This window comes from Phalacrocorax aristotelis, chromosome 4 (genome assembly GCF_949628215.1).
Source record: "Phalacrocorax aristotelis chromosome 4, bGulAri2.1, whole genome shotgun sequence".
Lineage (NCBI taxonomy): Eukaryota > Metazoa > Chordata > Aves > Suliformes > Phalacrocoracidae > Phalacrocorax > Phalacrocorax aristotelis.
The window spans coordinates 27,010,674-27,032,947 of NC_134279.1; the positions used below are offsets into that span (position 1 = coordinate 27,010,674).

General features: G+C 39.0%; 2 protein-coding genes across 10 annotated transcripts in view; one reads left to right on the forward strand and one right to left on the reverse strand.

The window, feature by feature from the left end:
* The first annotated feature begins 9,720 nt into the window (after positions 1-9,720).
* Positions 9,721-16,029, forward strand: GIMD1 (GIMAP family P-loop NTPase domain containing 1). Its single transcript, XM_075090712.1, has 3 exons — positions 9,721-9,822; positions 11,435-11,856; positions 14,601-16,029. The coding sequence occupies exons 2-3, from the start codon at positions 11,464-11,466 to the stop codon at positions 14,871-14,873; spliced, it is 666 nt and encodes a 221-aa protein (XP_074946813.1). The 5' UTR covers positions 9,721-9,822; positions 11,435-11,463; the 3' UTR covers positions 14,874-16,029.
* Positions 16,030-16,711: 682 nt separating this feature from the next.
* AIMP1 (aminoacyl tRNA synthetase complex interacting multifunctional protein 1) overlaps positions 16,712-22,274 on the reverse strand; it is a 40,051-nt gene continuing 34,488 nt past the window's right edge. For all 9 annotated transcript variants that reach the window (XM_075090703.1, XM_075090702.1, XM_075090710.1 and 6 more), the window contains one exon: positions 16,712-16,966. In XM_075090703.1, coding sequence (XP_074946804.1) covers positions 16,800-16,966 — 167 coding nt within the window. In that variant the 3' untranslated portion in view covers positions 16,712-16,799. The remainder of the gene's footprint in view (positions 16,967-22,274) is intronic.

Here is a 22,274-nt window from a genome sequence, read left to right on the forward strand (position 1 = left end):
TACTTGTTCCCATTTTTGAGAAACTGTCCATTTTATTTACTCTTACAGTGAAGTTATGCGTTCAAAGCATAGAGAAAATATGGCAGAAGTGTTGCGATTAGCACTCTTACAGAATGACCGGGTCTTTCTCACACACCCCCCAGCCTCCAGTGAATGCTCTCACACACTACCAGAAGACAACCTATTTTACATCCAAACCGCTTAAGTGATGGTATCAAAGATGGACCAGATCACTACACACAGAATTCTCCTAATTAAAAGAAGATTTCTCCTCTACCATCTCTTTAAGGCTGTCTCTCTGTAGCCACCTATTTAACATACAGTTCATGGGGCTTCACTATAGGCCTTCAGAGCCCCCTCAGGAAGCACCAAAACTCAACTAACTGCTGAATTTTTTGTCTTTTCTAAGGAATCTGATAATTAAGCCACTGAATCCTAATTGTATACATGCTAAATAGAGAGTACTTTCTTGAATCAGGATGGATTTATCCTTTTGCTAGAATAAGCATTCTCAAAAACAGTTTAAAGTCCCAAATTTGCCAGATAATAACACCCAAAAGATGATCAAGAGAAGGAATTTACAATGCAGCTCTCTGACAGATGTTAAAAAAAGCACATCTTCTACACAAATGCAGTAAATTTATATACAATCATCCAGTTATTCAAATCTGAAACAGAAAAAAAAAACACAAAAACATGTTTTCTCTTTACACCAGGATTATAAATTAAGACATGAAAACTGGGTCTTGTGAGGTTATGGAAATGCTGACAGCTGAAAGGTTTTTGGTCCCACACTACAGTTTCCTTTTCTTTTTTTTTTTTAAAGAAAAAACCAAATCTGTTCTCTCATTGAGACAACTACCATTTCTAAAGACAGAATTGTGGGTGTAGACTGAAAAAAATTAGTACTCTTGTTTGTTCTTTGTGGCCCATCAATGATTTTGTGCTGACTCTAAAAAAAGGTTTTGTAAAATCTTAGCTGATGACAGTGGGAAAGCACTGTTTGAGCCATAGGGAAACTAATGTAAAAACATAAACTTACCACATAAGTTTATTCCACCCACCCCCGAATCATCAAAACTAAACACTTGAAGCCCTGAATTATTCCCGCTGGTTCACTCAACTGGGAGACAGAAAACTTTGTCCACTTACTGGGAGTCACCGTTTGGGCTCTGCTATATATCTGTCCCCTGTTCACCTCTGAGAAAAGGCCTACTGAACATTGTGAGACAGTCATTTATAGCTGTATTTCCACCACCGGTGCTGCATTCAAATTGTGCTACAGATGGAATACTCTCATCTCTTCCACAGAAGTTATTCTCGGCATGATACCACATTTTAAACTTGTCTCATGGTTTAGTGCACTGTATTGTAAAATGCATCAGGGATTTAACTATTTGGATTAAAAACATAGTTGACTACATGAAGTGGAGACAATACTTTAACTTTATCAGCGTCCATGAACTCGATAGTGGGTTAGTGAGGTCACATAATCATCGGCCTTCCCTTCTGACCTCCGTTATCACCCTCTGTACAGGGAGCCCAGGCTTGCATCAGAACTGGAAGCACTGGCAAGAAACAACTTTTTCCAGGATGCCAGATGTCTGATAGAGGAGAGAAAAAAAAAAAGAGAAACAAAACCTGAAAAACTCTCTGGAGCACAGAGGCTGCTGGCAACTAAGGAATCGAATGGATCTAAATTGTACCCAGCTCTTCCTGGCTGGAAAGAGAGTCACATGGAGAAGGAAACAAGCAAAGCCTAGATGGGGAGGGAGGCAGGATGTCTCTTCATCAAGACCTTGAGGGCCTGAAGGAGCAGAGTGCATGCATTGAATTTGTAGTAGCAAACTTGTTTGCAGACCCCAAGAAAAAAATAAACAATGTAAACTGACTTCTGAAAACTTTCTTCTGGTTCTTATTAGTTTCTTTCTGTATCATTAATACCCTTAAAATTTCCAGCCTTTAAACTTTGGTGACTTAACCAGGTAAGGCATATGGCATCAGAAGGAACTGCATTCACATTTTCTGTGTGCTGCGAGGAGTGATAGACCTGGGGCTGTTTTATCTGAAGATACTTGGCAGAAGGCTTCTGCTGTGAACATATGAAGCATGACAAGCAGCGACATAACAACTGTGAGGGAACCCAGGGAAAAAAAAAATCTGATCAACCTGCAGCTTCTCAGCCCTCTGCTGTATCTGAAGCTCAAGTGTGACTTCCATTGCTCCTAGTTATGTCAGTGCTCACTGGGACCAAGCTTCAGGTCTGCAGTGTTTGCACAGACTATTATTTTTCTTGTCTATACTTATGAAAGCTTAATTTCAAGAGAGCAAGCAGTGATGCAGCTCTGTATTTTGTATCAAAAACAAGTAGATTTCCAGCCACTGAAAAAGGTAATAGCCTATCACAAAGCCCTGAAAGATCCTAGACACATTCCACAATTTATAGGGGTACCACATTCCTGAACGCAGCACACTGGAGATGCTACGACACACACAGCACTGAAGAGATGAAGCATTCAGATTTCTTAAATCCTTTCCACTGTGAAAGGCAGGCTGGGATTTTTGCCCCTTTTGTGCCCTCACGCAGAAAGGACACTGATTTAAAAAGCTCCAACGTCCCAGTATTTTGTGACAGCTGATAATGGAAAGTTACAAGTGTTGGGGTTAATTATTGAGTCCAGGGCTCACAGTCCCAAACCACACACCAGCTTTATAACCATATACTTTGCACCCTTTCCTTATGCACACTATTCAGGATTTTAATAAACCATCTACAGTAATTCCACTTTCCTAAACAAGTGCGCTGCCAAAGCAAGCCACACTGGCTTGTAAGACAACTTTTACAGCATAATTCTGACATTACACGTTCAAATGCTTGACATCGTGAAATATATTGGAAGATGCCCTCAGATTCAACTCGCTGGAATTTTTTAAAATACAAAAAGCATCTGTTCAGGCTTGATGTCCATAAGCTATCATGATTATCAAAACCAAAAAAGTGTAGTATTTCTAGTTAGTATTTCGTTTAAACTTGTTTTTTTTAAGACATGCTTTTTGCAACTGAGCATATTGCCTCTAAAGGGTAGGTATATGAAGACAGGAAAGATCCATACTCAGAATTAAATATAAAAAATATCAAGCTGTTAGTTATTGAGTATTTTAAGACAAGTCCTCAACATGTGTTGTATCCATAGAAATGCAAACACCCTGCAAAACCCAGAAAATAGGAAAATGAAGGAACTGAGTACTAAATCTGCCCTGAATACACACGGATATCATTGTTATTGAGTAGAAAGGTGTCACTTTTACACATCCTTGAGTTGAAACTTCATGTGCTGGGTATTCCTGACATTCTATGAAACAACTCTTAAGGATTAGAGTGCATAAGAGTAGCAGTGTGACCAGTCCAACCCTGTGTATCAGGGCAACTTCTGTGGTTATTAGTGTTACAACAGTTACACCCTTTCCAGGCATCATGGGAATATTTTTGGAAATTATGTCTTAAGTCATTTCAGTCCCTATGGAGAATTTTACAATACGATAATTTTTTCTTTTAATGCAATCAGTACCGTTATTGCCCTACAGAAATCCGTTCCCTTCAGCTAAATCCATCCCACTACACATCTTCAAAAAGAGGTGAATACTCCCCATACTATTTAGATGAGGAAACTGAGAAATTGTGCAGCTTCTCAGAATAAGGGAATGAGTGTTACAGAAATAGCAGCCAGATCTGGGTTTCCTGAGCTTCCAGATATGTTCTCCATTCACAGGACTTTCGCCCCTGGGGCAAAATGTTTTTACATGCATGGATGAATTTTGGGGCTAATCACAAGGTGAATGAGTATGGTACCCTGAGTCATGATGTCACAACAGATGTATGGGGCCAGTCACAGAGTTCATCCAGCTAAGTATGTGTAAGGGAAAAAGGCGTCTTCCTTAAGTCTTATTTTCTTACTTTCCGATTATTGTTTCTTTCCCAAATATATTACTTTGAAATCAACAGCTTTTGATTTCATTTTTAAAAAAACTACTATCAATATTTGTACAGTTTAATTGCAATATCACCTTTATTTCTTTGGATATTTTGCATATTTCACAAGAAGCAGTGAACAGACACAAACATGTCAGCCTTGCGGCAGGCACAGTCCTGTGGCCAAACCTGTGCACTGGTGACTTACGTCCAACCTTTATACTAAAGAAAACATATCCTGGCAATGTGAGTGAAAAAAAAGACAGCTTAAATATCTCTAGGTAATCTGTTCAAGAGGCAGTATAGCACAATATGGTATATCAAAAACATTCCTTGCATATTAAGAAGAATTTACACGGTGCCACAGGGAAAACCATTAATTAAATTGGAGAAGGTGGGGATTAGTAAGAGAGGTTAGGAAAGTGGCAGCCTGTGACAGTAAGCGTGACATGTTCTATTCTACAATGCATCTCCCAGCATTTTGAAAAGCCATGTCACACCAGACCATACTAAGAGGAAACAAGAGATGGGGCTCCTGTAGCTTAGTTCTAGCTTAGAAGAATATTATTGTGGAATAATCGCTGGAGGTGACTTAGAAATGAAACTTATGTTTTTAGTAAAGGTACAGCATGGAAGAAGCTTGCAGGGAGGGTGCGGCTGACAGCTGAGAAATCCATTCCATGGAAGTTCCCTAGGCTCGTAAGCTTAGATGTCAGCAGTGCCAGGAGAACTTGGTGTACTGACTCAAAGAGGATTTATCCAGATGGTGGAGTGGTGTGGAGACTCCGTGGCCAGGCTCTGTGACCATGGAGCTGGTACACTGCACACTTGGCCAGGCTCTGTGAAAAATGGGAACTTGCAGTACCATGGAGCTGGTACACTGCACGTTTGCTACCCTGAGCCAACAATCTGTCATGCTTTTGACAAAATGCTGTCCTTTTTATCATTAGAATAGTAAAACACACCTCCATCCTAAAAGCTACCTGCCTCTAAGGTGCAACCACCCCTCACTGGGCAACACAAGGAAATTTTACACCAATCGTAATGAAGGTATGTATGACTAGAGTCACTCAAGCTCTACCTGAAAGGTAAAAAGATAGTATAAAATAGGTTAGGAGAAAAGGGGCGTTGGGGAAGATACCATCGCGTACCACTCTGACTCCAGGGACCAGTTGATGGGCTGAGCGTCTCTTCCCCCCCACCTTTGGGATGCCTTTGGGTAAGATCTGAGCACTTGGATATACCAGGTGTTTCCCCAGGAAAATTTAGAAACCTCTCTATAGCTTCACTTTAAACCTCCAATGCATTAGAGTCGCTTCATATTTGCTTAATGCATTTGTAGCCTAGCAGTGTTACTGATTTTCCTAGTATTTGTGTGTGTCTTGTAACCAGCAATTCTATCACTGGCAACCCAAAGAACCTGTGTATCTGTTGCTTTAATAAGTCGTACTATACATTAATCTCACCATGATAGTTGTCATTGAATGTGACCGGCCTGGACAGCTGCCAAATTAGTTACTAACAACAAATACTTTGATAGGTGGTTACATCTACATTCCTTAGAAAATAAACCACTGACCAAGTCTGAGACTAAGACAGGACTTACCTGTACCTAGACTCCTCTCTGAGGAGGAGTTCAGCAAGCAAGGGGGTCCTGTCTGAACCTTGTGACTCAACAGTAGGGTCTCCCCCTAGCCACTCCTCAGACTCCTCCTATTAACGCAACAATCATTCATGTCAACTGAAAATAAACTATACTTCCACAGGAGAGACTTACCAGATAGGCACATCAAAGACATTGGTTCTAATTTGAAGTTCTCTATTATTTGCAGAGGGTGAAGGAAAATGATATCTTGTGGATCGTGGTGATTCAGTGGGAGAATAGAGGGGGGGAAAAAATCTGGCTGATGTTCGTGAGAACATCTGCTGATAGTTCTGCTCAATCTCCTTTTAAGCACAAGGAGGGTCCTTGATCTGCCTTTCTGCCAGCAGTATTTGCCCTGAACCCATAATCCACTGTAAGAAGTACAATGGGAACCTGAGGAGCTGGTTCCACAATTGTACAGACAGACATTGTCCAAGAGCTGGTGCAATTGCAGCGTGTCAGCAGCTATACCCCACCTCCTTTCCCCTTAGCAATGCCAATGTAGTAGCACATAACCTACACAGCCACCTGTACTGCAAATCAAAACACGATCTTGCAGATCGCTGGTACTTGCTTATTTTTGTTCAAAAATACTAAGGACTGGATTAAGCAAGGGAAAAAATAATAATCTGTTTGAAGGAAAAATTAGCATATTTTGTGTGTGTCCCTTTAGGAAGAGCACAAAAGTTTTTGTTGTGAATGCAGTCCAAAAGGAGCAGAGCATCATAGATGGGCCCTATCTCTCTCTCAGCAGTGATCTGCCTGGCGTTTCTTAGAAATTACACATCTAGCAGAACTGAAGCCACACTGACTGCACGGACTTCATACATTCCTGGGTTTCTCATGTTGTTTGGGAAGGCTAAGAGCCCGCCTCTGTGTGTGGCAATCCATAAAATGGCCTCAGTGGGTTTTCTCTAAGTAAGAGAAATTCATCAAAGCACATCTTAAATTACTTACTATGGCATCATCTTAGGCTAAAATGAGAGAGCCCACATCAGGAAAGAAGCTGTAAGGGATGGGAATGCGTGGGAACTGAAAGATGACGCATGGTGAGAGATGCCATGTGCCTGAACAGAAACTATGCTATTTCAGTTTACAAGATCTAGCCTGCTTGGTATGCCCTAACAAGTTTAGGGTGCGTGCAAACCAACTGGGCGATCACAGGGACTGTAACAGAAGAACAGCTGACACAGTAAAGTGACAAAGATACATATAACTCTAGTTAAACTCTGTAGACGTATACAAACCCAATGGTTACTTGCAAATGATTTTAGCCTTGGTTTTTCAAGGACAACTAAAGAAGCTGGATACCCAAATGCCACTTATTTTCAATTAGTTTAGGGGCCTTACCTCTTAGATTCTTGACAATTCCTCATTAGACTTGCTTGGTATTTCTACAGGAGCAGTGCAAGGCTTCCTTTATTAGTTACAGGAAGCCTTCCTGCCTGCTGATCTATAATAGGCTCAGCTTTGGTTTTCTCTTTGCCATTTCAAAAATAAAGTTACATAAACACTAAGAAAACAACAACAAAAAATAGCTTACCCACTGGCAGCGAGCAGTGCTAAGAAGCATTCAAGGCAATTTTGTTGTACTCTGACTTGTTCTTTGCAAATTCATGCTACAACAGTAGATTTCAAGATCTCATATCCAAAGCCCTATAATAAATGTCACCAGCTCAACTTAAAAGCTAGCAAAACCAAATGTCTTTATGAGAAAAAGTATTATAAAAGGGACAGTAAATAACACATCCCGTTCCTTAACTGCTACCTTTCCATTATTACTGTTCAAATTCATCAAGGTGCTGTGTCGTCTGCATTTTATGTATAAAGTAAAAAATGTTTCTTGTGACAAAGGAGAGATGAACACTTTTTACATTTTTTATTTTAGGAGACGCTTGAAGACTCCTGTGATTATTCTAATGCTTTAGCTCATTTCTGACCTGGTATTTTATTTCAGCATAGGACTCCGGAGCAGGGAGACCCCAGCTGTTTTACAGTACCTGTGGAGCAGGCTGATACTGCCACCTTGGGGAGGACTCTTTCCACTTACTTACTTTCAGGAACCTAAGCAAATGTCATATAAATCAGTTTGATTTTTTTCCCCATCATATCCTCCCAGGAAGACAACATCTTAAAGTCCCCTGCCCATGTAAGACTTTCCACATGTGTCCCAGCTCAGGCATTCATAATAATACTGGCAAGAAATGCTTTTTTTTTTTTTTGGTGGGGAAGTTTTAGATATCATTTAAGCAGTGCCTCATTTACACTACTCTTAATTTTACAGCCACCTTGCCAGCATGAAAGCTCTGTTCTGCATCTAGCTGGGCAAGCTGTATTTTGCATACAACACTCCTCTGCTTCTGGGATTCTAGCTTTCTTCGTAGTCTAAATCCTTGCCCACGAACAGCTTAAATTATCTCCTCGGCAGGCTACTGGCTTAGATGGATGCAACTGCTAGGACATATACTGCCTCAGATGTCACGAGACACATTACTGTGCATAGGAACACTCCGATGAAACACACAGAGCTAGACTGTGACAATTTAACCAACGTCAAGACTTCCAGGCAAATTAAAGGAAGGATCTGGATCTTATGCTCACAAAATCCAGTTTTATGAGACTAACCTACCCTCCTGCTTTGCAAGCGCATCACCCCCTCATCCAGTCATCTTTGAGTCCATATCCACCAGCAAACAAAGGAATCTTGCTATACTCTTTATATACAAATATGCCTTGAGAGACAAAGGCTGTGCACAGCATTGAGCTGCAAGGCTTTTCAGTGGAAACTATCAGTAGTTGCCTCAGCTACACATACGATACAGGAAGAGACTTAACGTCTCACCTTTCACCAGAATAAGCAGGCTCAAGGGCAGGGAGCTATTTGAAAGGAACTAACTTAACTATGTGCTCATAAAACATACAGCCACAAAGTTATTACATAGCCATCTACAGCCAAGTAACACAAACAATGAAATCAGCCCTGTTGAATGTTGTGAATTTAGGCGAGGAGGCTGTGAAGGCACCATTAGCTCCTACCCTCTGCCAAAGCACTGCCTGTGCTTGTGGCACTACAGTGGGAGACAACAGGCTTCTAGAAAAACTGAAGCCTCACTCCACTGCTGTGGCAGGCAGGAACAGCCCTGGTACTGTGGTAAACCAATACTTACAGGCTCCCACACAGAGCTACGTTTTAGATGACAATGTCCTCAGCAGGACTGGGCTCTGGAAAGCACCTTCCTCTCTTCCTCCCACCACAGGCAACCTACGTAGCAGATTCTTGTTCTCACTGTAATGACACTTATCTTAATATCCTTGGAGAAATCACGTGCCTCGACCCACCTGGGATTTACAGGTAGAGTGGTAGCTTATCTAAACCTTTCCTTGGGAACAGACAAGCAGAGCTCACTCCATTCTTTTGTTCTATTACTAGAACCTGGTCATTAAAGCACAATTTTTTATTTATTTTCTACTAAGGCATAGGAGTTCAAATGAGTTACTTTCCCACTTGTGGGACATTGTCTAAAAAGCAAGTGATAGGTCCTTTCTGGACAATCTTTTCATCCCTGATTTTAATGCTCCTATAGCATGGCAAAGAATGATGTCTGCAAGAGAAATGCATCAAGCTATCAAACCAAGAGCTAAGGCACATGACTGGCAGTGACGCGAGCCTTCCGTTTTCTTTCCGATTCACAAATCATTTCTGTATTTTAGTCCATTTTTCCATTATTTTAATCCATCTTTGTTAGGCAAACAGCCTTACATTTGCATATGTTTTACACCATGCTTTGAAAATATTGTAATTATTAATTCATTGCAATAAGAGAAAGTACATATGCTTTTCACATGCTTATATGAACACACACTCAAGAATATGCAACACAAATTAATCGCAGTACCTCCACTATCACTCTCACACTTAACTGCTGGTAGAACTCAAGCAACTTTCAAAAATATCACTAAAGAGATCGCAAAACCTGTATCCACAGCTAAGCCGCAAAAATTCAACAGTGCCTTTTACTGACCAAGCATATCCAACTGAATGGTGATCTGTCAGTAATAGATTAACTAGATTAACGTGCATGTAACAGTCTCATCGTGGTACATTGCTGATGTTAGTTTCAAAGTTCACATATAAACTTCCTTTTACACTGCGCCCATGGTTTAAGAATGACGCCTGAATGAAAGAGGGAATTTAAGGGAAAATAAGGTAAGTAACATACTACAAAATTAATCTAAAATATTTAAGTGTAGATTGCTTACAGGAAAAAAAAAGAACAAATCCTCAATAATGATTTAAAAAATGAATGCACAAATGCCTGTCTACCATGTCATGTTATGCTACAGAAAAAGAACACCATGCACATCTAGACTGATGAATAATTGATGACAACTATTTCATAACGTGTCTTTGTTAAAAGGTATTCTTAAAAAAAAAATATTATTGAAAAAATGCACAAAAACCTCTCCGTGAATTCAGTAAGGAAGATAATCATGTACAGTTTGACTGTGTTTGAAAACAATGTAACCTGTAACAAAATTAGTATGTTAACAGCTCTTGAATGTTTGCCTTTGTACTGAAGTTATTTCAAAATATTGATTTGGGCATGGATTGGGCATATGAGGCGGAAAGCTTGAACTGCACATGCAGGAATCTAAATAAATCACCCATATGAAATGCCATTTTAAAGTTATCCAAGACCTCTGAATACCTAAACAGAGTATCTTTAAAAAAAAAAGGAAAAAAGAAGAAAAAAAAAGAAAAAATCTTTCAGGAAGTTCACATATCACTGATAACCTAAAATCAAATATTTATTTGCCAACATGGCTTTCCACCTGAAACACCTCTAAATTTATTTATTTAATCAGCCAGTATTACTGTTAGATTAACATGCACCAAACCCCCTTCTGATATTGGATTACAGAAAAGTACAAAGAGAATGAGAGAGCTTATTTATGAACAATTCTAGTAGCTGGAAATCATATTTACCTGTCTCTCCTCTCCATCCGCCAGTCTATGCTTTTCTTTCCCACTAACTGTGCCAAAGTCTACAAGTTTGTACAGTAATCATTTCGGAAGTTTTAAGTTTGTATAGGGTTAGAACCTGCAGCATTGGCTATTTCAGGTCTTCTTTTTTTCATTAAAATATACCTCTTATATTTGTCTGTATCAGAAAACCCTTTTGGATTACTGTTGATTTCAACTTTAGTGGTAGCTGATGAAATGTGTATTCTAAGCTGTTCTCTGCTGTGAAAAAGTGCTCCTTTAAAAGCTACTTCTGAGTATCCTTTTTTTCCCCCTAAAAACAAATAAAGCTCTGCTTCCTGAAACATGGTCACTTAAAAGCAGCAGGTATTTGTCACCACTCTCTTCTTCCTCCCCTATTTCTCCTTTTCATAACCTACTCTCCCCTGCATGCCAATGCTGTTTTCCATAGTTGTTTCTCAACTCCTCTCTTCCTTCCCCTCTCTGTTGCCTCCCCTTAGCTTTACTTGTTCCTAAAACTCTTCTCACACCTGATTTTTTCCCAGCTCTTCAGTTCCTGCCAGTGTAGCAGCGCAAGCTGCTAGGTAGCTCTTGTACCTGTGACGCCTTCCATGGGGTCTTGTTATTTCTAAACAGCAAGGGGGAAGGACAGCAAAGATGCGCCCTTGGATCAGAGGTGTATGGGCTGTATTGAATGCCTGTCTACACCACGCACTCCTTAGAAACATTTCTGGCAGGGAAGGACATTCAACAGACATTAAATTTTGCAATTTTTGCTGGATGCTTTTTTTGTTTTGTTATCTGAAACAGCTTATGTTATTTGTTTGTCACATAGTGACATGTTTGTGGATAAAAGCACAGACGATGGCAGACAGCAAAGAGATGACCATCAACCTTGTCGTCCTTGGAAGACCTCAGACTGGCAAAAGCGCTGCTGGGAACAGCCTACTGGGGAGCTCAGACTTTGAGAGTCACCGCTCCCCGAGCTCTGTGACTACATGCTGCAGCCTTGGACGCAGCTGCCACATTTCAGGGATTATACGAAGAAATGGCTGTGAGGTAGCTCTCCGTGTTCGAGTACTTGACACTCCAAGCTACCCTCACAGTGGTCTGAGCAAAGAGCAAGTAACAGACACAGTGAGTTCAGCCCTGGCTCACCACTTTGGGGAGGAAGGCCTGCATCTAGCTCTCTTGGTCCTGAGGGCTGACATGCCTCTGTGTCCAGATGAAAGCGATCATGCAATCCAGTTTGTCCAGGTAACAAATCAATAAATAAATAAAGTCTCTGCCCTAACAGCAACTCTTGTGTCTTCAAGTGACAATATCTATGGAAGAGTTGACTGCAACAGTGAACTAGAAAAGTGCAGCTGAAAACTGGAACACTTCCCAGTCCAGTGGCTGAAAAACTCCACCACCACACGCCATAGCTACATTTATCACACTAAACCTGAGCAGAGAGAGGCAAGAACTGCTTGTACATGGGTTCAGCACAAAGGAATTTAGGAACCAAATTAACCAATCAAAGTAAGCTTTTCTCTCAGAAGTTACAGTTAATGCTTTATCATGACAGATCTAGGTTTTTGAAGAGAAATGCTATTTAAAGCAAGCAAAAGTCAGGTTATCTCACTCTCCTGTGCTCTGTATAGGACCAAAGCAGAGAGCAACAGGTCCAAAATCACAGAGAAAAATCTGACTGACCTGGGACAAGGATGCTTAGCTCTGCCCTGCACTGCCACTACTGCTCTACCTGTTCAAGAGAAAATACTAGAAAGTTACTGTAAGTTTATGGTGGTTAAGGAAAATTTCTAGTATAACTGATTTGAGGCAAGTGTTTTTAACCTCCTGGAGGAAATTTTTTTTTTAATGCAAGTAGGTTAGATATGTGGGGAGCGACACGGAAAAGGAATGGCTTGCTTTCAGTTGAAACTTTCTTATTACCATGCACACCTATCTTTGGGGAGGGGAGAGAGGGGAAGGAAAAAAAGAGGCCAGCAGACGGATACTGCTCAGATAATGTATCTGATCAGATGAACCAGTTTGTATGACGTACAAAGAAACAAAGGGTTTCAGTAATTGCCAAAGTCTGCCGAGTACACTCCGCATCTGTCTTACACTAATGAACTTGATAAAAATCTTTAGGACTGGAAGGGACTTCCTGGTCCGTGAACTCTTATTACCTGCTGTAACTGATATTACCTAAATATATAATAGGTATGTAGATAAAAATATACCAATATATAAGCGTGTAGATAGAAAAAACCTTTCAAAATGTGTTTCATTTGCTCTCTTGTTCTTTCTGATTGCTCTCTATTGGTAGGTTACTCATCACTTCTCCAGCAGTTTGAGAGTTGGTTCTAATTTCAACACACACTCACTTCAGTTTACATATATTTGTTTTCTGTGCTACCCTTTTTTATTATACAGTTCTCCATCTCTCTATACTTAATGGTATTTAAGAGAAAGCACTATCTACTCAAAATATTTTTACTCTCAGCCAGTGAAAAAAATTATGCTTCTAGTTTGAGATGGTTTTGGATCAAGTCCATGTGGGCATTAAAAGCATAAGAGATGCCACCATGCCTTTCATCTTCAAATGGAGATTTAAGACCCCTACTGGAAAGGAAATAAAGCACATTTAAAAACAATGAGAAAGCAACACTTACTTCTGTTTCATGATTACAACTGGCTTTGGCTTTTCAGTTATTTTCCCCTTAAAAGACCAGATGCTACGATTTCATCGGCCACAACCAAATGGGGCAGGACAGCTGCCAGGGTGCTGGGAATATGAACAGTAACCGTTACATTTCAGTATGTCTTTCCAAGAAGAATTAGCATGAAGACTACCTTTAGCAATCAGGAGTTTTTACTATAATCCTCTGCAAATTAGGCGTGGCATATCAGCAGAAGACTACTGGCATTTTTTAGTTTCAGTAACATTTTAACATCAGTAACAGTAACTGAATTTTTTAATTTCAGTAACATGCCTAATGATTTGAGAGGGCAGATATTGATTTCAGAACTAACATTAGCATTGCTTTTGAGTGGCCAGCAAATCAAGGCACTCTCCTCTCTCCCCAAAACTGATAACCCAACACTTCCTTAGCTTATGCCAAAGCTTTGTATGGGTTCAGTTTGGTTTTTTTTTCATCCCTGGTGTCTAAAACAGATTAATCGCTACCTCGGTAGTAGGAAGTTAGCCTTTAAAGGAGTTTCATACACCTTGGTATTTAGATTACAGAGTTAAGATCATTGCAAAGTGGACTTTATTACCAAAGTAGGCTTCTTCTCTCACACAGGAGTTTGTATGATTTCACTAAAGATGTCATTTCATTTACCCAATCTCTTATTCGTATTAAAATCTTCTGTACTCGTTGACAAAAACCCAGCTTGTTTCCTCCATTCCCCTCCATCAGATGAGCCACAGCAGTTAAGGACAAACTCTCTGACCCACGACTTAGGTTGATGGATTTGATTTGTGTTTTTCCCAAATTGCTTAGAACAGTTCAGTTTTGTGGGATACAGCTGGAATTGCAATCGGTGTTACAGAAATTCATGATTTTTTTTTTTCCCCAACACAAGGTGATTTGGTGTTTGAAAATTTTTTTTTTTTTCAAAGAGCTGTAAGAAGTGTAGAAATATGGATACGTGGAAACTACTGATGTAAACTACTTGTATTTTACTTTTTTTTAATGTGTGACAGAGCTAAACAACCATTTTTCCTTATTTACGTAGACATTTTTTAACCGGAAAAATTTATTCACATCTGTACTAAAAACCCAGAGAACTCCTAGTACTACACAACCACATATTTCTACTGAAAGTGGATGTCAGTGTCTTGAAAAGTGAAAACCCCAAGAAATTTCAGCAACTCAGATAGCATGAACAGGATTACTGCCAGGAAAAGAGCATATAACTGGTCTGTTAATGCATAAGTATATGAGGTGGGAGTAGGGAAAAGGAACAAGCAGAGATAACTATTTAAGATTTGTTTTTCATTACAGGAACTTCTGGGTCCCACATGGAGGGATTTCACTGCAGTTCTACTTACTCATGCAGACAAGGCAGAAGAGGCTGGGTTCAGTGAGGAAGCATACTTGCGCAGTGCCTCAAGTACCCTGTTGTCACTTCTAAGCTCAGTACAGCATAAATACATCTTGATAGACAACCAGAAGAGCATAATTAAAGAGGAAAGAGCTATTGTCTTAAGAAAGCTCTTGAATTTTATAAGACAAAATAATTATCAAGCACTTCTACTTAAACAAAGCAAAGAATAAAATTAGCTTTCAGGTGCTCATTTGTCTATTTTCTATGGTAGGTAACATTTCATAGAAATAAAAGAGTAGAAGCCATCAACTGGAAAATTCCACATCCATACCAAATACCTTTGAACCACCTCTTTAAATTACCAGACTACTTGCCCTTCAGAGTAGCTCACACTACTGCATCCAGAATCCTAGCTTCAACGACAAATATCAGAACAAGCTAGTGCTCTAAATCACGCTCCTAGTATGTATGTAGTCACAAGCGAGATTTTTTTTTTACACTACACCAGGTTGTATATTGCAGTTCGTATAGAACACAGATCTGGAAGGGGAAAAAAAAAAGTAAAAAATGCATATGAGTTCAGACTGTAAGGGAGCCTCTTTGCTCAGTTCTTCAAGCTTTCACAAGTTCCTCTCAATTCCAAAGTTTTTAAAGAGCTTTCCAGTATTAAAAGCTAAGATTTATCTACTGTAAAATTATTTCCCTACCTTGATTCAAGATTAGTTAAATTGAGTTTTTGAACTTCAAGAACTCTGTTTAGTAATACATTGTTGGCTATGTAGTTTACAAGGCAGATAAAATAGCTCCCACGTGCTTAACGCTATTTGGCACATATAAAAGAACTAATTACTACTGCTTATTCCCAGATGCATGAAAAATTAACACAGTTTATAGGCACATACAAAACTCATTCAAAAAAAATGTTTATCTCTTCTTTTGTGCTTGTTCCTTTTAATTTTATATCATTCTCGTTTTGTTTTCTCTCCCAGTTTACTGGATGATGTTCAAAGCCTGCAAAATTCAGAGTGGCTAAGTGTTTTTTATTTCAGTGGTTAAAAAAGTGCTTACCGTTTCAGTGGTTAGAGAGTAACCAGTTAATTAAATATTATATACCCAAATATCTGAAGTATCTCTAAATAGTTGCTTAAAAAGTTCTTGTAAATTGATCTAAACCAGTTTTCAGATTATTAAAAGGCACGAATTAAAAGAAGTAATTTGAGGCTATAAGCATAGCAACCATGACTACTTGTACTATGTTGTTATGGAATAATTCTAATTGTAAAAACTCAAGAAGGTATGTTTGATCCAAGGCATCTTTTGAATAAAAAATAATTACATAATAATACATAAAACAAAAAATAAAGTAATTTTGTATCTGTTTGGGCACTGGAAATGGATTTTTTTGGTAGTATTTCACTAGCTCTGGCAATCTATTTCCTGTTCATTTGGAAGGAAATATCTAGGTGGACTAGATAAAGAACTACTTTGGTAAAGTGACAGCTTTGATCTTATTGACATTGTAACAGCTTAACTGTGGGACATGAAAGTACGTCCACTTCTGTATCTTAGGCATAAAGCCCCATAGTTTAATCTTCCCATTAAAACTGTCTGCAGACTACTGCGTCAACACAGCCAAGAACAAAGTTGCAGAGCTTTATAATGTATCTGAAAACTGCTTGAAAGAGGAGAAGAAAAACTATTAAAAGGTTACTAGAAGAATGGAGACAATTGTGGCCTTCAATGACCAACTGCTAATCGGTCCTGCACCTCTTGAAGAGCAGTTAGCACATGAGGAACATGGTAGAAATGATTCCTTATTGAGATGCTCTTGCTCCATAGATCCTCTAAACCTTTTAGCTATCCAGAAAATATGCTTGCCTGCCTGTAGTTCTGCCGTGAACAAGCCTTGGCAATTAAGTCTTGAGCACTGAGTGGTTAATGACTGTTGACAACACTTAGCCTCAAGGACAGTAAGCATGGTGAATGAGTGAATTGTGAAACTGTTGGAAGCATAACACATTCTGTACCTCTAGAAGAGGAGTCAAACAAAAAAGGTGTTAGCCAGGCATTTCAGAGTGGTAATATATTCACGTTTTTTATTGTGCTTGCATTACTTTCCATTTCAACATGTGAAAAAGCTTCTAATATCCATTTATTTATTTAATTCCGCTGTTTGCCATGGTCTCTGCCCTGCAGACTCCTTTCCCTTTCACTTCAAATGGAACTCCTTTGTACGTAGCAACACACTGGTCATTGGTATGAAGATCAGGTTGGATTTGCTCCCAAATCTTCTTCTTGGGATTAAGTTCCTTCTCAGGATCTCCTGTTTCAAAACAAAGAATAATATTATAGCAAAGGACACAGAAGGCAGAGCAAGAGTTCTACATATGTACACATCTGCGACAGCCCACATGAACATCACTCCACACGCTTTTAAGGGAAAAAAAAAATTACTGTGATTCTCAAAATGAAAACTTTAATCAGAATTAGGGATTGTCTAGGATGTGTCTCCAGACTCTCTCTCAAAATGCTGTTCTTAAAGAAAAAAGGTTGTAACAGACCACAAATACTGTCAAAAAGAAGAAATCAAACCACTGCTAGTTGTTAGTCTACAAAATTTACGAGAGACCAAAAGGATTCCTAAAAATTAAATAGGCGTGGACCACAGAAATACACTACTCACCAAGACACAGGTTTGCCAGCATCTTAAGTTTAGGAATTAATGAATTTTCATATGCAATTAATATTAAGTTAATTTGGCAAGTGCCCCTACAGTTGAGAAATACTGAACTTGGACAAGAATACTCCAAAAGTAAAATACCGACACATAATTTTAGCCCTAAGTTTCAACACTGTTCTGCTACTTTTTGTACCATTTGATGGTAAGCTCTAGTGCCTAAAATAACAGGCTTTACAGGTTAGCTTGTGTTTCAGCAATTACAGCCTCAGCCTCTATGTCTCAGTTCCCTGTGTCTACATGTACACCATGATAAGCTACCTACCCCCTAGAAGTATTGACATTAGCAAACCTGACTATTTAAGGATCTAATGACAACAAAATGCAGATTTCTTCTACTAATATTTTGAAATACTGTTAACAAATTACATAGTATAGTGAAATATTCCAGAGACATATTTTTTCCTACTTTTATATAGGCATGAAATGGAAAGTACAGAAACAAAACAACTAAGCTAAATAAGCGCTCTTACTGTAAAGATTTATACTGAATAAACTGCTGCCTGCTGACATAATGTAGATAAAGCAAGGCAACCAAGTCACTGTGCAATTATTTTCTGTTCAAAGGTCAAGTAAATTTAATCTCTCAATTGTAATACAATACAGACTCTCTTGATGAAAAAGATTTAAGAGAGTTATCTAATCATAACACTGTCAGGTGCTCTTAGCCTCTTATGTGTAACACAAGCAGAACAAATTAAAAAAACACAAGACTTGTTTTAAATATAATTAGAGCACATTTAAATGCTGAAAGGGATCCCATGCTATTTCATTGCTGATACACTCCATATATATGAATTACTTAGAGCACCATATTGGCACCATTCTGCCCAAACTATTAAAATCTTCAGTTCCAGAACAAGCAAAAATCAAAAAACAAATCCTAGTAAACAGATCCTCCCTGAGATCCTCTCAGCAAAGCCTGGAGTTCCTAAAGCGAAGTGAGGAGCTCTACAAGTGAGCAGAATGTCAAGTACTCTCGTCTTCCACTATCCAGTGTCCCCAAAGGTTCAGGAAGAAAAACTATTAAGGCTACAGGGATTTTAACACATGTGTTTCTAGTAGCTGGTTGAAATTAATCACTGCTTGCTGTATTCCTGACTGGCTGACCAATAGGCAGTTAAATGAACTACTCTCATTCCAGCTTGCCTTATTGTTTTTCTCTTAAATGTTTTCAATAGTTCAATCTACTCACATTCTCAATGCTTGCAAAATTAAGTTACTTCTGCCTGTAGATGGGCCTAACTTCTGTAGCTTCCATATCTATAACTGCATAAGAGAAGAAGACCAGGCCTGATTTCTCCGTTAAGCTGGCTTCCCTTGCCAGAGCAAAACTCAATAATGCAATCAAGTTATTTCACAACCACAGTGCACTTAATATTTAAAAGAAAAATCAGTAATACCATTGATAAATTAAACATTTAGAGCTAATATTGCATTTTCACAAAAATAAAAATCCTGCTTGATGCTCAAGTTCATGAACAAAGACAGACTTGGCTTTAGACCAGAGTGAATGCATCCAAACTAATAAAATCATTAAACAGAATGTTAAATGATCTATTGTGCATTTCCTTCCCCCTCCTCAAATATAAAAAGCAAGTGAATTTTTTCAGTAAGATAAAACCCCTGACTTTTATTATAAAAAACATGCTTTGGATGTTAATAAGTTTCTTTGGAATCCTGCATCAGGCTCCCTTGGGATCTGTGGTGAGCTCATATTAGATTAGCATAGGCACCAATTTTAAATACTACCAGAGCTTTAGGCTGTGTATTTTCCTGTGACTTCTCCTCATTGCATTCCTTCTTCCCAGAAAATATTCTTTAGAAGGGTTTCTATAAATAAAATAAACTTGTAATGGTTTAATGTGCTTCCCACTCTCTTTACATGAAAAGATCCAAACAAGCGGTCCCAAATTTTAAGCATCTTTCTGCCTAGCAGTTTCAATATTACAAAAGAAATTCTCCTGTTAAGCGAGAAACTGCTCCACTTTGTAAGAGCTCAGTACCTATTGAAAGAATATATCTGAGCATAATAAGGGGCAGAAAGACGCGGCGATGTGTGGCCTTACGTAAAGTAATTGCCACTTAGCCCACCATGGATTATAACAATGCAACTAAAGGACAGCATCCATACACCAAAGCTCTGATTAAAGAAACCTGTTAATACAGACTAACCACTGCACTACGGTTTTAGCACTTTTTAAAGAGATACTTATTAACTAAATTGCCAAGAATTCTTAGACGAAAATTATTATTTAATTATATAACTTAAATAACAGATTTGCGGTTCCTCTGGTATTTTTGCATTGAAAAATTTTGTCAAAGCATCAATTATACTGCTATTAGACAGAGTATTCCACAGTTAGCTGTGCAAACTCCAAGAATTATTGCTGTCCTACAGCAATTACGGTGTGGGAGGGTACAGTATTTACAGACATACAACGGAATGATTTTTCTATGGCTTATGAATCAGACCTTTTCTGCTAAAGGTGGATAGAAATTCAATAAAGTTCATAATACAAAAAAGGCCCAACAGATCTTGACAATTCATGTAGTGGAGTATAAAAGCGTGTTAAAGTCCCCTTAAGGGCCATGACATCAAACAAAGAAGAACACATCTCCAGACAACAGCATTCCTTATCAAATCACTCCTCTATGACACTCAAGATGGTTCTAGGAAAAGCCTCAAGTTTTTGAAGAAATTCCTTTGGTTTGAATCAAGATACCATTTGCTTACTTTGACTAAAAGGACAAAGGAAAACTAGCTGGTGTCTCATGAGTATTTTGTATAGTGGAGAGAGTAGGCTTAAAAATAACTCTATTCAAAGCTGCTTGATAGACAGCTGTGTGTGTTTTAGAGTTGCTTTATTGTTGCTGCCGTTGCTTCATAAGCTTTCATGCTCCAAACTAAAATAAGACCCAGCTGTCCTTTCTACTTTAATTTCAAGGACTCAAACTAAATCTTTGCTTTAAAATATGCTTTAAAATAACTTTAAAAAATTGATCAGAAAATAAATGGTTACAATTAAGCACTGAAGTTAAATGACATCTGACATAGCAAGGGTTCTACTCTCCTGATAACAGTATCAGTGAAGTCCCAGATTGCCTTTGAGGAGACAGCACCTAAGCAGCATGTGAGACTTTTAACACAAAAGCTGAGTAGAAGATACAAACATACAACCCCAATAAAAATTGAGAAACAGTTTTCTAGGCTCCTTGTGAGTTCCCCCCACAGAAATAAAAGGAAAAAAAAAACCCAACCAAACCAGAAAAAGGAATCAGGCAGGGAAGAGGGGGGAACCAAACCCACCAGAAGTTTTTAATCACTCAGGCAAGAAGATAAGGGGCAACAACCTTAGTCTCTAGCTAAAAGACCTGTAAAAAAAAAAAAAAAACTCTAAAGCAAACCAAAACCTACCAACGAACACTATTAATAATCTTAAAAGAGGCAATATGCAAAAGACAAATATGCAACAAATTAAGTTAGTTACAGAAACAAATGTCAGAATGGTTTTGGAAGTCTCTATCCATCAATTTTTTTTTTTCTTCCTTCTTCCTAGTCACTTCGAGATAATGAAATCACAAGTCTTAAAACTCTTTAACAGAAGTTTTACATAACTAGGAGGTACATCACTCTATGCTATTAAGTATTAAGCATTAGGTATATTTTCAGAGTCAACTATTAGCTTTCATCTCATACCTACCAATTTTTCTCAGCAGCTATTTACGAAACATTATGAAACAGCTGCCATATTTCAGACTGCAGTCTAGCCCTGGATGCACACACTCTTCAAAAGGGTTGCAAAAGCCTTCTTTTGGCATTTATCAGAGCTCCATGTCTCTGGCTCCCTGTCAGGAGGAAACTGATACAAACCTTGTATCATAGGCTGCAGGTTGTAACTTTAGACCTAGGACAACTTTTACACCACCTTTAGTTTATTCTATGTCTTTAAGAATCAAAATGTCAACAGAATATCTGTATACCTTAACACCAGGGAATAATTTCAAAATGAATGTACATCAGCTGAACTTTCCTCCTGTTTCAAAAACACCTAGATAAATAGACCAGAAGACCACCGCTCATCAAGAACTCAGTGATCCACAAAACAGTTGACCTGAGTAGGTCTGAGCTTGTGCTGTGCTGCACAGATTCCTGGGGCACAGGATAAACCTAACCAGCTGACTGTAACAGCAGAGCCTGCAGACAGCTCCCACCTGGTACCAGCAACTGAGCCGCCTGCATGTCCTCACCTTTATGAAACAGTGAAGCATCCAGTTCTCACGTGAACTTCATTTCTGTTTGACAGCCAAAATGAACAAGAAGATACAACAATAGCTCAAATGACAGGGAGTCACGAGAGGTTTGCTCCCTCCTGGGAGCTAAGATCCAAGACATCACTGAGAGTGTGCCACAACTTGTCAAGAGCACAGATTACTCTCCACTGCTGCTCTTCCGTGTGGGCACAAATGATGCTATAAGCCAGAGCCTGGGCAGAACCAAGGAAGACTAACGCCCTGGGGAGCAAGTGAAAGATGTTGGCACTCAAGTTGTCATCTCCTCTATTCTACCAGTTAGAGAAAAATGGGCAGCCAAAAACAGACGAATAATGCAAGTCACCTCTTGGCTATGTGGCTGGTGCCATCATGAGAGTTTTGGCTTTTATGACAATGGGACATTCCCCAGGACCCATAGACAGGTGGATTCCATCCCTCCCTAACAGGCTAGGAGGGGCAAGGGAATGTTTGGAAGGAACCCAGACAACTTGGTAAAGTGGGGTTTAAACTGAAGGACTTGAGTCCAAAGTGGCAATGCTAATGCCATCACATCCAACCATGGAATAAGCCAGGCCAACCTGAGGAGGGACAAAGGTGCCTTAGCTGCCTCATGAGATGA

Bases quoted from the DNA above. Each gene is read 5' to 3' on its own strand.
- GIMD1 (XM_075090712.1), top strand. From the start codon at position 11,464: ATGGCAGACAGCAAAGAGATGACCATCAACCTTGTCGTCCTTGGAAGA. The intron at 11,857-14,600 runs GTAACAAATCAA...TTTTCATTACAG, and splicing joins ATGCAATCCAGTTTGTCCAG to GAACTTCTGGGTCCCACATG.